The following is an 18,498-nucleotide window of genomic DNA, read 5'->3' as shown; positions in this document are numbered from 1 at the left end:
TTTGTTTATATTAAGTATCAATGTTCTAGGTCTCTGAAAAAAGATTGTCCTTAGAATTTAAGGAGTCACTTGATTTCTGAGTTATCTAACCTATATTTGGGTTGGGTCTCACATTAGCCCCACACTGCTTTGTCCTTCCCTTCTCTTTGCTGGAGGGTCTCAATGCAGTACTGCCATTGATTGTGAGTGGAGGGTTGTGCTGTATCACACAATTGGCAATCGATTCGGGGAAAGGGGCTGCGGGCGATGGACAACTACAGACAATAGGATTGTATTGCTATAACCTCAGAGCTAGAAATTAATTAAAATTAATGTCTATATAACTGGTGTCAAACATCCCGAAAGCACTTGTGTCCCTCTGTACTTACCAACTGTCAGGGTCTAGTGATATGGTAATTGAATGTGATCATTAATTGCAAACAATCATGTTTCTTGGTATGTGGTTGCTTAACATGCTATTGTAATTCAATAGGGTTCTCAAAGCTTTCCTTAATTTTCGTTGTCATGGTGTCTTTTGCAGTGATACAATAGGGACAGGCATGTCAATAGCAAGCTGGACATTAATAACCAGTCAATCTCCTAAACACTGGAATCCAAACAGTTGAATTGTATACATAACTTAAGGGCAACTTTATTTGAGAAAATGCACAGACAACATATTGGTTTCAGTCTAAACTTCCTTGACATGAACATAACAATAATGAATTCTTGAATATTGTTATTGAGTAAACTAAGCTTGTTGCACAAATAAGTATTTTTTTAAATGAACATTGCCCATACTATGTCACTTGAATAGATTAGCTGACCAATGTTTAATTTTATCGGATAAAAATAGAAAAAGAGCACGTGTTTTGTCTATGAAGTAGTTTTCACATGAGATTTGAAAAATCGCTTGGGGCTAGTGGATGGGTGCAAAGGATTTATTGATGTTTCATGCATGCTCCACCGCAATTGGAAAATTGTTACATCAGATGGAGGGTGCAGGCAGAATCCTGGTACAAAACATCAATGATCATCTCAACCTGTGTCATTCTTATGCGTCCTCTGACAGAGTATGTGCTAGCACTCACTGCTTATGTGGTTTAGGATATCAGAATTAATGATTAAGATCAAGTTAATTGAGTTAAGTAGATTTTTTATGTTTCTTGATTTAGACAGATTAGGATTCTTGAATTACTGGCACGTCTAAAACATTTCACACCATGTTTTCGGTAAGTCTGACTGTGATTTGAGATTGATAGTATTTGCTGAAATATTATGTTTGTGTTGACTTAAAGTATTTCAAGAATAACTTAACAGATGTTAGTTAGTAGCTGCATTTAGGAAGAAAATAGTTGTAGTTGATGTGGTTAATGGCCTGTTTTAAGTTAGCATAACTATTATGCCCTTATGAAAGTGCTCAGTTAAATTAGCTCACAGAAAATGTATTCAGCATGTAGTAATGGCCTAACTTTGCTATAATTCTGTTATTTTTCCAAATAGTTGATTCATGGTCCAGAAAATATATTTGAATCATCAGAAAGTATCAAGGAAATAAAACAGGGAGAGGAATAGTTGCAGACCACACTACCACACGAAAGCAGTGGAGGAGGACTTGGGTTTGGGGAAGCAGCAGGTGATGGAGAAGTACTTCACTCCCGTACAGCATAAGCAGGGGACCAGGAGCCACAGGCACAACAGGCCCCACTTCCATGACCATCACGAGAGGGACCACAAGCATTGCAAGATGGCTGACCAAAAAACTGATCACCACAAACACCATCTCCGCCATCACCACAACCATGATTATCATCACCATCCTCATCACCAGCATGAGCTAGATTGGTCAAAGGATCACAATTGTCATGGGTATGTTTGATTAAATGAGTTTATTAGTTCACTAATTTCTGAAATCTTGGATGGAATTTCTTGTTTTTATATTCAACATTTTGGACATTGTACATATTTTGAGAAATATTAAAATGTGAAAAAATTTAAATTAAAAAAAATTATCTTATCCTGTCCTAGTTAATTTAACCAGCACTGCGTTATTGTAAAACGTGTAACTCACAGGAGGTTGGTGGCACCTTAATTGGGGAGGACAGGATTGTTGTAATGGTTGGAGCGGAATAAGTGAAATGGTGTCAAATACATCAAACACATGGTTTCCATGTTCCATGCATTATTATGAGCTGTCCTCCACTCAGCAGCCTACACTGGTGTAACTGAGCCCTAAGAATATGGTCTCTGAACACTGCTGTCATCCTGTTCTCCTCTTGCAGTAGCAACCATTCAACATCAGAGGGCAACATCGTCTGCCACCATCACCATGGCCACAACAATCAACCTCACCACCACAATGAGAGAGCACACCACTCTCCCCCTGACCATCCTCATCACCAACACCAACCGCATCACCATGCTACAGATGATGTGGCCTCCCACCCTCAGATTGCAGCAACTTCCTCCAGCTCCTCCTCTGGTTCCTCATCATCATCTTTCTCATCTTCCTTCTCTTCCTTAACATCATCCTCTTCCTCCTCGTCATCCTCTGGCTCTTCATCCACCTGGTCCTCTCAGACCACTATAAATGAGTCTGTGAAGGATTACAAACATCCACTGCAGAACCCAAAGTACTCACAGTCCTGCACTGAAATCTGTGAGGGGAGGAAGGCCTATGATGATGAGGAAGATGAGACATCTCCTTTAATAGATGACGAAGGCTATCTCCACAAGTCCCCAAGCCAGGAAAGGAGCCTGAAAGGAAAAAAGAAAAAGAAAGCTGTGTCCTCTCATCTGACCCCTGCCAAGATCACCCTGAAGAAGCAGGAGAGTGCTAAATTGGTAGGAATGGCTGGCAAAGTCCGCAAGGCAAAGTCAATGGAGGCGCTGTCCCATTGTGAGTACAGGGATGGAGATGCAGATACCATTGTAGATCAGGAGGAGTTGGGGGAAAGCAAGGAGGTAGCCAATAAGAACTTAGTGAAGGACAAGCTGAAGTTCTCTGCCTTTCTGAACGAGATCACCAGGCAGGTGCTCAGCCCATACAGACTCACCTCTCTTGGAGTCACAGCTGCTCACAGGCCTAGCAGCCCAGAACAAGCCTCCCTGAGGTTCCCCAAGGTGGAACGCACAGGGGAGCAGAGGCAAAGACAGAAGAGTAGTCGGCCTGGCAGTGCAAGCTCTACGACAGTTAGTGTTCACTCCCATATCAGTAGGCATTCCCATTCCAGGAAGCACTCTCATTCCATCAAGCACTCTCGCTCCCATCTTGGCGCAAACCAGCATCACCAACACCATTGCCACCATCAGCCTGCAAGAGACATGCACCACAGTCCTAGCAGCCACACCGATGACAGCAGTAGCCCAGAAAATAGCCCCTCATCAAGACATCACTCCCGTTCTTCAACACCACACCATCATAACAAGCATCTCTCCCATTCTCAATCTCACCACCATCACAGAGGTCTTCAAAGTTCATCTCATCACCATGGAGACCACCAAAGCCCAAAGCATCACCATGGAGACCACCACAGCCCAAGCCATCCCCATCGCCATGGAGACCACCACAGCCCAACTCATCTCCATGGAGACCACCACAGCCCAACTCATGCCCATGGAGACCACCACAGCCAAACTAATCATCATGGAGACCACCACAGCCCAACTCATTCCCATCATCATGGAGACCACCACAGCCCAACTCATTCCCATCATCATGGAGACCACCACAGCCCAACTCATCCCCATCACCATGGAGACCACCACATCCCAACTCATCACCATGGAGACCACCACAGCCCCACTCACCCCCATCACCATGGACACCACCACAGCCAAATTCATCCCCATGGAGACCACCACAGCCCAAGCCACTCCCGTGATCATGGGGACCTCCACAGCTCCAGTCATCCCCATCTCCATGGAGGCCAACACAGCCCAACTCATCCCCATGGAGACCTCCACTGCCCCAGTCATCCCCATCACCATGGGGACCTCCACAGATCCAGTCATCTCCATCACCATGGAGACCACCACAGCTCAACCCATCACCATCCCCATGGAGATCACCACAGCCAAACTCATCCCCATGGAGACCACCACAGCCCAACTCATCCCCATCACCATGGAGACCACCACAACCCAACTCATTCCCATCATCATGGAGACCACCACAGCCCAACTAATCCCCATCACCATGGAGACCACCACAGCCCAAATCATCCCCATCACCATGGAGTCCACCACAGCCCAACTAATCCCAATCACCAAGGAGACCACCACAGTACAACTCATCACCATGGAGACAACCACAGCCAAACTCATCCCCATCACCATGGAGACCACCATAACCACACTCATCACCATGGAAACCACCACAGCCCAATTCATCACCATGGAGACCACCACAGCCCAACTCATCCTCATCACCATGGAGACCACAACAGCCCAACTCATCCCCATCACCATGGAGACCACTACAGCCCAACTCATCCCCATCACCATGGAGACCACCATAACCACACTCATCACCATGGAAACCAACACAGCCAAATTCATCCCCATGGAGTCCACCACAGCCCCAGTCATCCCCAACACCATGGAGGCCACCAAAACCCAACTCACCCCTATCACCATGGAGACCATCACAGCCCAACTCACTCCCATCACCATGGAGACCTTCACAGCCAAACACTTTCCCATCACCATGGAGATCATCACAACCCTAGTCATCCCCATCACCATGGAGACCACCACAGCCCAACTCATCCCCGTCACCATGGAGACCACCACAGCCGAACTCATCCCCATCACCATGGAGACCACCACAGCCTAAGCCATTCTCATCACCATGGGGTCCTCCACAGCCCCAGCCATCCCCATCACCATGGAGACCACCACAGCCCAACCCATCACCATCACCATGGAGACCACCACAGCCCAACTTTTCACCATTCCCATGGAGACCACCACAGCCAAACTCATCCCCAACACCACGGAGACCACCAAAACCCAACTCATCACCATGGAGAATATCACAGCCCAACACTTTCCCATCACCATGGAGACCATCACAGCCCAAGTCATTCTGATCACCATGAAGGTCACCACAGCCCAATTCATCACCATCACCATGGAGACCACCACAGCCAAACTCATCCCCATCACCATGGAGACCACCACAGCCCAACTCATCACCATGGACACCACCACAATCCTCTCCACCCAGATTCACACCATCACCACGTCTCCCATTCAGAATCTCAGCATCACCACGGCACCCATGCAGAATCTCTCCATTCCCATGGCTCCCATCCAGAATCTTTCCATCACCATGGCTCCCATCCAGAATCTCAGCCTCACCACGGCTCCCATCCAGAATCTCTCCATCACAACGGCTCCCATCCAGAATCTCTCCATCACCACAGATCCCATCCAGAATCTCTCCATCACCACAGATCCCATCCAGATTCTCTCTATCACCACATCTCCCATCCAGAATCTCATGATCACCAGGGCTCCCATCCAGAATCTTTCCATCACCGCGGCTCCCATCCAGAATCTCTCTATCACCGCGGCTCTCATCCAGAATCTCTCCATCACCGCGCCTCCCGTCCAGAATTTCTCCATCACCGCGGCTCCCATCCAGAATCTCTCCATCACCGCGGCTCCCATCCAGAATCTCTCCATCACCAGGGCTCCCATCCAGAATCGCTCCATCACCGAGGCTCCCATCCAGAATCTCTCCATCACCAGGGCTCCCATCCAGAATCTCTCCATCACCAGGGCTCCCATCCAGAATCTCTCCATCACCAGGGCTCCCATCCAGAATCTCTCCATCACCAGGGCTCCCATCCAGAATCTCTCCATCACCAGGGCTCCCATCCAGAATCTCTCCATCACCGAGGCTCCCATCCAGAATCTCTCCATCACCGAGGCTCCCATCCAGAATCTCTCCATCACCGAGGCTCCCATCCAGAATCTCTCCATCACCGTGGCTCTCATCCAGAATCTTATGATCCCCATGGCTCGCATACAGAATCTCACAATCCCCAAGGCTCCCATACAGAATCTCTCCATCACCGAGACTCTAATCCAGAATCTTATGATCCCCATGGCTCCCATCCAGAATTTCACAATCCCCATGGCTCCCATCCAGAATCACATGATCCCCATGGCTCCCATCCAGAATCACATGATCCCCATGGCTCCCATCCAGAATCTCACGATCCCCATGGCTCCCATCCAGAATCTCATGATCCCCATGGCTCCCATCCAGAATCTCACGATACCCATGGCTCCCATCCAGAATCTCACGATCCCCATGGCTCCCATACAGAATCTCACGATCCCCATGGCTCCCATACAGAATCTTTCCAACACCATGGCTCGCATACAGAATCTCTCCATCACCACCATAGTTCCCACCAAGATTCCCACCACCACCTTTCTCATTCAGGATCTCACCATTCACACTCCCATTCTGAACCCCATCACATTTCTGCCAACCCAGAATCTCATAATCACCACCATCCTTCCAATTCTGAATCTCACCAACATCCCTCACCTGCAGACACACAGCACCACCATCAGCACCATGATGGTCACCACAGCCCATCAAGCCATTCTAAGGAGCACTTTCCTGTCAGTGCCACAGCTACAGAGCTGGAGTCATTGTCCCATTCCAGCAAGTCTGGTTCTTCCAGGAATACCAGCAGCCCCACGAGTCAGGACGAGCGGCAGACGGGCTACAGCGGCTCAACTACCTCTCTACATAAAGTATGACATTGCTCCGGGGGTTGGGTTTATCATTATCGCTAATTATGTCAAGCATTATCTACAGTATACTGTATATTTATTGACCATTTGGTACTGTTGAACGTGTTTTACATTCTTAATTAAGCAATTATGTAAGAATGTTCCACTCATTTGTTTTCCATCGATTGTGGAATTAAACATGCAGGCTCCTTCCTAACTACGTAATCATGGATGACACATGGAAAAAGTGATCACATGCAAACTCATGCACATCAAATTATCACACAATGTGTCCCTATTGGTTATCAATGTCTATTAACTAGAAGCTACAGAATCAATTTCTATTTCTGAAATGCACGTTGTGGACGACTGTAAAACTTTTTTTGTTTTTTGTCCTTCCTATACAGGAAGCATCCGAGGTTAATCGAATAATGTGAGTTTGATTTTGTTTAATTTGATCTCCGTCTTATTGTTTATTGGGGGAATAATTTTTAATTGAGAAAATAAAGTTTTTTTTAAAATCCTCTCTTCCATATGTTTGTTGTTTAACAATAAATATTTTTCTTGAAGATACACATTATTATCTAACTGAGCACTAAACCCCTCCCCCTCCGCTCCCATACTTCATTCAGGATGCTTCAGGAGCAAAATGAGGATCTGCACCACAGTTTGTGCCAGACTGTCGTGCGAATGGAGTGCATGGGCACAGAGTTTAAGAGCAGTCACCAGCTCCTTGAGTCAGAACTACAGAACACTTGTGTCGAGCTGAGCAACCTCCTGGACAAATTCAAAAGGTCAGGGGTGGATTGAGACGTTGGGACGGGTTCCTCCAGAATTATGAAGGGGTTCAGAGAGGAGTGGCAGTTCCAATCCATTTTATTTGCCTTTTACAGGAACTCATTCAAAAGTTTACAAAAATTCAAATCAGCATTCATTTTGAGTTAATATGCATGACATTGTCAAGCTTAGATAGTGCTATTATTGTACCTCTTACAGTCCTTATGTATCTCTCTCCCATTTCAGACTTACAGATAACAACTCCTACACTCAACAGACCAAAAATCTCCTGGAGCAGAAGCTTCATTCAGTGGTGAGGCACCAGAAGATCAAAAGCTCATTTTGCATACAAGTATACATTAGATACGTCAATAGAAGGGATTTTGTTCACATATCTGGAAAATTGTATCACCATTTTCATCATGTTTATGTTTGTTCTGTCTTATGTGTGTGGTCTGTCAGGCTCAGAGTATGGATGGGGAGCGTGAGCATCTGAACCAGCGCATCACAGCCATGACAGATCAGCTGTCCTCAGCCAAGAACACCATCCACAGCATGGAGACTATTAACGTGAGAACTCCTGATGAACAGATCTAGCCGAGACAAAAAGACAACCTAAAACGTGCGCAAAACCAGACCAGAGTGGCCAAGTACAGAAAAATACTACTAGTACAGGCCCTGAAACAAATTTGCCTGACCTCTATGATCCCCTGACCCTCGAGCCCCAACCTAGGAATGCATTGCAATAAGAATCAGCTATAGTGCATGGTATGCACTTACACAATGTAGCAAATTGTAACTATGTTCCTCTTTGTATAGTATAAAATGTCTCCTACCTTTCACCATCCAAATCTCCCTTTAGTTTGACCTTCTGTTTATTCATCATGCCCATTTTAGTTGAGAGTAAAACCACCAATAGAAACCATTGTTTTTGTTTCGAGTGCATGTAGTTAATAAATGTTGTTTTACATAACCCATTGTTTCTAAAAAAAAACATTGTTATGAAGCTATGATTTGTCTTTTAGTGTTGATTTTTTTCTCTTTTTTTCTTGATGTATAATTGTGCGTTGTTCTCTGTCAACAACATGTCTGTATTCTGTTCTGTGTTTTTAACGTTTGATCATGATTGACGAACCGATTGATTACTCCTTCACCCTTTAGGTAACATCATTGCTGCAAGAAGCCTTGGACCAACATTTCCACCGAGATGATTCTGTCAATCAATTAAATCTCCCAGTTGCGCCACCACCGGTCCAGTTCATGGATAGTCAGCATTATGGAAAGGTCACCGCCACAGGGGAGGACCTATCGCTGGGAACATTGCCAGAAGAGGAGGAATCTGATTGGTCGGAAATGGGGGATGAGGCTCCAAAATGTGTTCTGAGGTCAGGGGGAGATCATCATGGTGGTACAGCGTTTCAACCGTGGAGACAAGAGCGTATTCGCAGGGCAGGGCAGGGAGAGGGAGAGACAGAGAGTGAGTCAGGGAGTGAGGAGATTGTCAGACAACACCCTCTCCGCTCCCAGCAAGTCCCCCATCTCCATGTTACCATTCACTCTGAGACCTTACCAGCCCCCATAGATGGTGTCACCCTCACCACCATTTTCAGGAGCTCAGCTGATGGCCCAACAGAGGATGTGTACAGGGCCACTGCGAGCCGCAAACTAGGCTCTCCCATCCGCATCCTGTCAGCCAGTCTGGATGAGATCCCCTCCTGTAGGGGGAAGAATCAAAGACAGGAGGAGCAGCAGCATGGCCAGCTGAAGGGCACAGAGGCCATGATGGACCTCCACCAACCAGAGGACGGTACCATGGATGACTCAGAAGATGAGATCATCCATAACTGGAGGACAAGGAGCGGGGACATGGCTGATGATGGCGGTGTGGATACCACGGAGGCAGATCCTGGCAGCAGTCTGGAAAACTTGCAGTCGGCCCAAAATATGCTCAACCACTTCATCTGCCAGCTGCAGCCTAGCGAGGGGGAGGACAAGGGATACCGGACAAAGTGCTGAATGGGGAAAGAACACAGCTGTGACACCTGATCTCTTCACAGAGACACAGATGTTGACTGGGTTGGTGCATGGTTGTTTAAGTAATTCAACTTAAGAGTGATTTTTATTACATTTGATATTCATAATTCATCTATGAGTATGTTGTATTTTAAACATAAAGCAACAGAATTGGTCTTTATAACCAATTTAATAATAATAATTTAAATTATAATTCAATTATTTAAATCTGATTTGAAAGTTTCCAGGCCTAAATATTATTCATCATTAAAAAAACAGCCAGCAACAAGTAAGAAAGAAACTTTCAAACATTATTTTTGTTCTGCACCTGAAGCTATTATTAAGGCAAGCGGCCCAAGTTGTAGATCGAGGATCCCCAGCTCCACGTTTTGATATATATGATATTTTTCTCTATTCATAGTCAAAAACATGTCCTGGTGTGTTTTTGTTGTTGTTGTTACGCTATGCAGGGAATGGCTTTGATGTCCTCCAGAGGTAACATCAAACAAAAATCACGTCGCTTTGATACCTCCTGTTCTCGGGTGCAATCTCTCCGGGAAACACTGTCCAGGCCTCCCTCCCGTCTCAGCATAGCAGAGCACCGAGAACTTCACAGCCCAGTGCTTTCCCATCACCATGGAGACCACGGCCGAATCTCGCCGGTTCCACTGATTTATAGAAAATAGATCCTTTCAGAACCTCTTGTGCATAATTCATTATACTGGTTGGTGTGTGTCTTTCTCTCGGTGTGTGCATGTTAGATAAGACGACAAGTGTTTCACAGAATGTAGGTCCTTAGGTAAGATGTAAGACATGTATATAGATATACTTTGTTTGTCCTCATAAATTAATTCACCTCCAGACAGACATAATGCAAGGTGTAGTTTGGACAATGTATACCATCAAATATTTACTACAAATAGTATCCGTTGGACATTCACGGTGGATTGGAAACAAGCTTTCTTAAGACCGGTTTTAGTTAATGGTGATAAAATGAAAACAGAATTTGGGGATGGATCGTGTGGTCTGGTGTGTATGGTTCCAACTGCTAAAATATATAAAGGTTTCCTCCCTAAAGTAATAGTTAAGAATCCTTGGAGAAAACAAAGAAACATATTTATTCTTCTTGCATGCAAACTATGTTTTATCTTATAATATTGATGTTTATGTCTCCATGTTGATATGATGGAAAAAGCAACATGACATAATGTAAAACTGAATCACCATTATAATTGTGGTCACCAGAGGCATGCAACAGTCCAGTGAGATACACTACCTTTCAAGAGTTAGGGGTCACTTAGAAATGTCTTTGTTTTTGAAAGAAATCCCCCCAAAATTGTCCATTAAAATAACAAAATTGATCAGAAATACAGTGTAGACATTGTTAATGACTATTGTAGCTGTAAACGGCTGATTTAAAATTAAAATAAAGGAATATCTACATAGGCGTACAGAGGTCCATTATCAGCAACCATCACTCCTGCGTTCCAATGGCACGTTGTGTTAGCTAATCCAAGTTTATCATTTTAAAAGGCTAATTGATCATTAGAAAACCATTTTGCAAGTATCTTAGCACAGCTGAAAGCTGTTGTGTTGATTAAAGAAGCGATACAACTGGCCTTCTTTAGACTAGTTGAGTATCTGGAGCATCAGCATTTGTGGGTTCGGTTACAGGCTCAAAATGGCCAGAAATAAAGAACTTTCTTCTGAAACTTATCAGTCTTTTCTTGTTCTGAGAAATGAAGGCTATTCCATGCGAGAAATTGCCAAGAAACTGAAGATCTCATACAACGCTGTGTACTACTCCCTTCACAGAACAGCGCAAACTGGCTAACCAGAATAGAAAGAGGAGTGGGAGGCCCGGGTGCACAACTGAGCAAGAGGACAAGTACATTAGAGTGTCTAGTTTGAGAAACAGACGCCTCACAAGTCCTCAATTAGCAGCTTCATTAAATAGTATCCGCAAAACACCAGTCTCAACGTCAACAGTGAAGAGGCGATTCCATAGATGCTGGCCTTCTAGGCATTTCTTGCATTGAATAGCCTTCATTTCTCAGAACAGAAATAAATAAATAGTTTCTTGCCATTTTGAGCCTGTAATCGAACCCACAAATGCTGATGCTCCAGATACTCAACTAGTCTAAAGAAGGCCAGTTTTATTGCTTCTTTAATCAGAACAACAGTTTTCAGCTGTGCTAATGTAACAGTATAACTTTACACCGTCCCCTCGCCCCGACCCGGGCGCGAACCAGGGACCCTCTGCACACATCGACAACAGTCACCCACGAAGCAGCGTTACCCATCGCTCCACAAAAGCCACGGCCCTTGCAAAGCAAGGGGCAACACTACTTAAGTCTCAGAGCAAGTGACGTAACTGATTGAAATGCTACTAGCGCGTACCCGCTAACTAGCTAGCCATTTCACATCCGTTACACTCACCCCCCTTTCAACCTCCTCCTTTTCCGCAGCAACCAGTGATCCGGGTCAACAGCATCAATGTAACAGTATAACTTTAAACCGTCCCCTCGCCCCGACACGGGCGCGAACCAGGGACCCTCTGCACACATCAACGACGGTCGCCCACGAAGCATCGTTACCCATCGCTCCACAAAGGCCACGGCCCTTGCAAAGCAAGGGGCAACACTACTTAAGTCTCAGAGCAAGTGACGTAACTGATTGAAATGCTACTAGCGCGTACCCGCTAACTAGCTAGCCATTTCACATCCGTTACACTAACATAATTGTAAAAGAGTTTTCTAATGATCAATTAGCCTTTTAAAATTATACACTTGGATTAGCTAACACAACATGTCATTGGAACACAGGAGTGATGGTTGCTGATAAATCGCCTCTGGACGCCTATGTAGATATTTCATAAAAAATCTGCCGTTTCCAGCTACAATAGTCATTTACAACGTTAACAATGTCTACACTGTATTTCTAATCAATTTTATGTTATTTTAATGGACAAAAATTAGCTTTTCTTCCAAAAACAAGGACATTTCTAAGTGACCCCAAACTTTTGAACGGTAGTGTATGTATGATACACTATAAGCAATGTTATTATGCCACATGACATTTCTGTTTTGTCCTGTATGGGATTTCCTGCTGGTGACCATAGTAAAGATGTTTGGATGGATTGGAAGAAGCATATAGGCAAAGTTGAAAAAATACTATAAGCAACATTTATTTATCTTCAACCTAGCAGAGACATGTTGGGAACAGATTTTCAACCAAAATCATAGTCACTGTGTCACATGTCAACATTTGAGGAAAGCACAGTGTGTTGTGATGTCTATGCTGCCATGCTCTCTGCTGCCTCGCCCTCCAATCCATACCTCTGTCCTCCATGGTGTATTACAGGACCAGTGATAGATAGATTTCCACTATTTACAGTATATGTTACATATTTATTATTTAGAAATGGCGGTTGCTATCACCATATTTCACCCTGTTCTAATTCCCTAGGTTGATCATAATTGAAATTAACCTTGTGTGATATGGTTTAGCACTGTAGAGCTGCTACTGTCTGTATTTTTATCGTTGTGTTGTGTCCTATAAATGTGTCTGAATGTTCTCAATAAATATAGTCACCTATAATTTACAAATTTATTAACATCAAATAATTCCATAAAACATCTATCACAATTGATTCAGTTGAATATGTTAGAAGGTGACAGCTTTAGATTGAGGGGGAGGAGAGTTAGTCAGTCAGTTATCACCAAGGGGAGCCACTCTTTGATTTATGGTTTCTCTGCATGCAGCAGCTTTACTGAGATATGAGTAATATATGGGTAAATGTATTTTCTACCCATTTCTCAGGCCATTTTAGTGGCCTGTTAACTTAGGGGCACTCTCCTAAGTTAGGAGAGTGCCCCTAAGTTGGCACTAAGTTGGCAAAGTTGGCAAGGTTGGCAATGAAGCGGATGTTTCCAGGGTATTTTCAACCTAACTTCCGTTTCCCCTGAAAAACGGATGTGGGGACTCCACTCAAGCATATTTTTTCACCTGCTATCTTAACTTAGGGGTTGGCTTGTCCCAAGGTTTTATTAACACTGATGTACTTTCATAAGGTCATGTCAGTCCACCTTCTTTATGGTCGTTACTAGTTACCACAGCCACAAAGTGAAAATTGGCTATATCGTAAAAATTCATGAAAACAAAAATGTTCTTTTTGGTATTAATGTAAGATTAGGGTTAGGTTTAAAATCAAAATTGTAGAAATAGGCAGGTTTTAGCCATTATTGTGGTTGTGATAACTAGTGGCAACCCATTGAGTGTGTCACATGTATATTCTTCTGAATTGTCAAGAGCAAGCCACATCATGGCAGTTTAAAATGTGTGTTACTGTCACAAAACCACCCAGTAAACAGAGAAGTCCATGTCCTCTATCTACCTTAGGTTTTTAGGCTGGAAATGGTTTTCCATGTTAGTTTAAACTCACCCTGTTGAGGCTGTTACAGGAGCTTTAGACAGGATTATCCTCACTTTCCCCCTCTCTCCCTGTCTCTCTCACTCTCTTTCTTTCTTTCCCCCTCTCAATTCCATCAAGGAAGAGTAACTTGGTATAGTATATCCTTGGTGAGTTTATTACCAATATGCTTGTAGATCATTTTCACTAGTGCTTACCTGCATCCTTTTCAGACTTTACAGTATATTCATGATAACCAGATGTGTTAGTAAAACATATTGATTTGTGGTCATGGGATATATATTTGACGATTTCAATCTAATCAAAATTGATATCAATCACCAATAAATGTTGACCACAGTGCTTGAGAGCAAGGCCATACACATAGTTAAAAATATATATAATTATTATTAGCTTCATGTTAACATTTCAGAGAGGTTATAGGTTATAGAGTGGCAAATGTATCAGTGCCCATGCTTATACAGTATCTTTCACCCTGTCATCTTCAATTTGGTTAGTCAGAGCTCATCTATGTCCCCACCCCTGGTTCAAGGGAGGCTGGCTTTGCTGACCAGACAGTGGCCTGGATTCCAATTGGAAAGGCCTGTTTAATAGGACAGGTGAGGGATTAGTGCTAAGACTCTCCCGATGTCCAACATTGTCCAAATCCATTGTGTCTCATCTACCTAAGCATGGGCACACAGGTGCTAGAACAGGACTAAAGGGTCACCTGGACTTTCTTTAATAACTTTTTGGGGGGATCAAGCAGGTGAACTTTGACACACCGCCACTAACAAATCCAGGAGATACCAATTAAGATACCAATTAAGATACAACGTTCAGTATTTTGTGGCTTTTATTTCTCCCCACAGATTTTGTTCACTAAACCATTTTGGTCTGATTATTCCTTATTTGCTTTTGGATTACAAACCCTTCTTTCTCCTACAAGAATCCTCTTACCATCTCTCCTTTGAAAAACACTCATCGAATCAGTCAACTCCATTTAAAATTCTGAATTCTACCTGTTGCACTTCAAGTTTTTCCAGACTTACTCTTCTTCACCTTTGACCTTACCCACCCTTTCCAGGTCGCCTCTCAGATCATTCCAGCAGTCAGTCGCTGCACTCTCCTCCTTCCCCTCAGATCCAACTCATCATCCCTTCATCACCACATTCCTAATTTATTTCTCCCAGTAACCCTCGGAGCCTCCGTGGGCTGCCACCACCACCATGGTGCTGATGAAGATGAAGTTCCCTTTTGAGAAGAGGGTGAAGCTGGCCCAGGGGCTGTGGCTGCTCTCCTGGATGGCCACACTGGCCGGAGCGTTCACCTTCACCCTGGGCTGCTTCCTCAAGACCGAGCTCCGCAGGAGGGCAGAGGTAGGCTACTGCAACGCTCTACAGCTTTACACTGTACGCTCTTAGAAAATGTTTGCTATTTTAGAAACTAAAAGGGTTATTCGGCTGTCCCCATAGAAACCCCTTTGAAAACCATTTTTGGTTCCAGGTAGAAGCCTATTGGGTTTGATGTAGAAGCCTTTCCCCAGAGGGTTCCACATGAAACCCAAAATAGTTCTACCTGGAACCAGAAATGGTTCTACCTGGAACCAAAAAGTGTTTTCCTATGGGGACAGCCTAATATCCCTTTTGGAACCCTTTTTTCTAAGCACGTACAACGCCATTAGGGTTCTTCCAATACAATACATATGACTTATCCATAAGCTTCACTTTCTCAGGGTGTATTCAGTGAAGTTCTACAGTATGCCTGAATCAGAGTGATACTTGTAAACTTCTGATCATACACTGCAGGAAAAGCATGAGGGTGAAAGGGGGGGAATTTCATTACACCTTATTTGAGTGTATTGGAGCTTAAATTAAGAGTACATTTTTTGAGTGTTTCTAGATGACAATGACATGCATTGGAGTGTTGAAGATAACATCTCATGTAGAATTCAGGAGCCTTTGATAATGCTCTCATGAGTGGGATTGGGATGAAGTATCTACAGATCTATTGGATAGGTGGTTAGATGTGAACTTTATGAACAAGGGGAAACTGTCTCTGGTCTGAACATACCGGTGATAAGCTCATAATAGGGATAAGATGAGCTGACCAACAGAATGTGGAGTGACTGAGTGATTGACAGTTTTATTATGATCCTATTCATCATCTATCTCTTGAGATTACAGTATTTGGAATAATATACGGTCAATTATTGCACTTGTTGAGTACATCAACAGAAACAAAATTCCTCTCAATGCAGCCTTTTGCAGCAAATATTTATGTTCAATTTCAGTAAAAATAAAAACAACCTAATTGATTTCCTCCAATATACAATATAGCCTTTAGTTATGTTCCCCACTGTAAACCATGAGATTATTCACTGACCTCTACATGTTCACTTTTCCTTAAATATGGGATCAATGGGTTGACAGCCTAACATATCAGTTTATACTGTATAGTTTGCTGCATCACTGATGCATGAGGTTCTTCTGCCTACAGGTAATGGACAACACAGAGATCCATGCTGTGCCCAACACCCTGATGATAGTGGGTCTGGCCTCTCTGGGTATCAACTACTTCGCAGGCCGTATGTGCCAGGATGCGCTGGACGCCGGACGCTTTCCCCGCTGGAAAACCTTCATGCAACCCTACTGGGGTGTTTCCCTCCTCTTCACCCTGCTCATGTTGATGGCTGTGATCATGAGCTGTGCCATGAAGGGGAATCTGGAGTCCTCCCTGAAGATCGGCCTGAAGAACGGCATCCGATTCTACAAGGACACAGATACCCCCGGCCGCTGTTTCCAGAAGCAGACCATTGACCGCCTGCAGATGGAGTTCCGTTGCTGCGGAAACACCGACTTCAAGGACTGGTTCGAGGTCCAATGGATCAGCAACCGCTACCTAGACTTTAGCTCTAAGGAAGTGAAGGAGTGAGTATTAGAGGACCGGGAGCAGTCTGACAGTCTTTGGTAAAGGAAGAATCCCATGTCAGATTATAACTTAAATAAATAATTAAGGTTATAGGAAATGAGATGGTTGAGGTAATACAAAGGCATGACGTAGACCGTTTATTCTCTATTTACTTCCCTTCTCTCCTCTCTTCTTCTTTAGCCGTGTTAAGAGCAACGTGGACGGTCGTTACCTGTTTGATGGGGTCCCTTTCAGCTGCTGCAACCCCAGTTCCCCAAGACCCTGCATCCAGGACCGCCTCACCAACAACTCAGCCCACTACAGCTATGAGCACCAGACCGAGGAGCTCAACATCTACATCCGCGGCTGCAGGGAAGCTCTAGTCAACTACTACATGGGCCTGATGAACACTATTGGTGCTGGGGTCCTGTCTGTCTTCCTGCTGCAGGTACTGTGCAGATATACAGTACATATCAACCTATACACTTAAAAGTAAGCTAATGTCCTGTGTGGCAATCAGAAGGCTCCCGGACTCCTGTGAGTGGCCACAATTATACTTGTAGCTCGCTGTTGAGTACTAATGCAGTATATCCAACATCCTCCTGTATAACCTTTCTCCGTTCTCTTCCCTCTCCTATCCTTTCCCTCCAGTCATCTGTGCTGGTAAGTCTGCGGTACCTGCAGACAACCATGGAAGCGTTGGCAGGGCAGGAGAACACTGAGATTGAGACTGAGGGCTACCTGCTGGAGAAAGGGGTGAAGGAGACGATCATGGAGTATGTGACTCCTGTGCTGGTTTTCCTTCAGCTGAACCAGGTGGGCAGTGAAGACACTGAAGCTTAGGCGACCCCCGCCAGATAAAGTGGAGAAATCAAAATGTTTCAGACAGGGTGGTGTAGGGGACAAACGTGGGATTTTATTGGGTGATAAATAATCTAACTAGACACTGGTCAATTAATCTGGTATTTTTTTGACATCACAATCCATTTTAATGCTGATATATTTCTGTGTTTAATCTTTTACCTCTAAATGCAGTGTTTCCCAAACTCGGTCCTGGGGACCTCAAGGGGTGCACGTTTTGATTTTTGCCCTAGCACTACACAGCTGATTCAAATAATGAAGTCATCATCAAGCTTTGATTATTTGAATCAGCTGTGGAGTGCTAGGGCAAAGAGTTTGAGAAATTCTGCCTAAACGAGTGACATGAATGTTGTAATCTATTTCAGTCACTTGAGGGCTAATATATTTTTTGCATCAGTTGTCCGGGGACAATGCACCTCAGTCTTAGGTATCCATGGCTGCGCTAACACACACACACACAATACAGGCACATATTAATCACATTAACCTCACCCCAAACCCTCCACAATTCTCCATGATTAAACAAGCTTTTCGATTGTTTAATCAATTACATATACTCCCCAAAGGAGAAATAAAAAACACATTATTATTGTAATTTTGTATTTTATAACTCGGGGTTGCTATGCATGGTTATTTCCACCTCACCATTGCAGTGTTTTCTCAGTTAATACCACAACAATATTATGGTTGACACTTAATAATGGAAAGATATCTCCAATTACTAAGGGATAGAATTATATGAACATTTTACATTTTTGGGAATATTTTAAAAAGCACATGTTACATTT

The 18,498-nt window shown here is 44.0% G+C and overlaps 1 protein-coding gene across 1 annotated transcript; it reads left to right on the top strand.

Moving 5' to 3' along the window:
• Positions 1-15,168: 15,168 nt before the first annotated feature.
• LOC129863232 (RDS/peripherin-like protein xRDS35) lies at positions 15,169-17,692 on the top strand. Its single transcript, XM_055935142.1, has 4 exons — positions 15,169-15,318; positions 16,439-16,869; positions 17,051-17,297; positions 17,501-17,692. The coding sequence occupies exons 1-4, from the start codon at positions 15,169-15,171 to the stop codon at positions 17,690-17,692; spliced, it is 1,020 nt and encodes a 339-aa protein (XP_055791117.1).
• The last annotated feature ends 806 nt before the right edge of the window (positions 17,693-18,498 follow it).

This window comes from Salvelinus fontinalis, chromosome 10 (assembly GCF_029448725.1).
Source record: "Salvelinus fontinalis isolate EN_2023a chromosome 10, ASM2944872v1, whole genome shotgun sequence".
NCBI classification, from domain to species: domain Eukaryota; kingdom Metazoa; phylum Chordata; class Actinopteri; order Salmoniformes; family Salmonidae; genus Salvelinus; species Salvelinus fontinalis.
The sequence above is the reverse complement of the archived record's forward strand: the minus strand, read 5'-3'. Positions and strand labels throughout refer to the sequence as shown.

Excerpts from the sequence above, each read along its gene's own strand:
- LOC129863232 (XM_055935142.1), top strand. The coding sequence starts at position 15,169 with ATGGTGCTGATGAAGATGAAGTTCCCTTTTGAGAAGAGGGTGAAGCTG. Across the intron at positions 15,319-16,438 it reads AGCTCCGCAGGAGGGCAGAG|GTAATGGACAACACAGAGAT; the intron begins GTAGGCTACTGC and ends TTCTGCCTACAG. Across the intron at positions 17,298-17,500 it reads TGTCTGTCTTCCTGCTGCAG|TCATCTGTGCTGGTAAGTCT; the intron begins GTACTGTGCAGA and ends CTTTCCCTCCAG.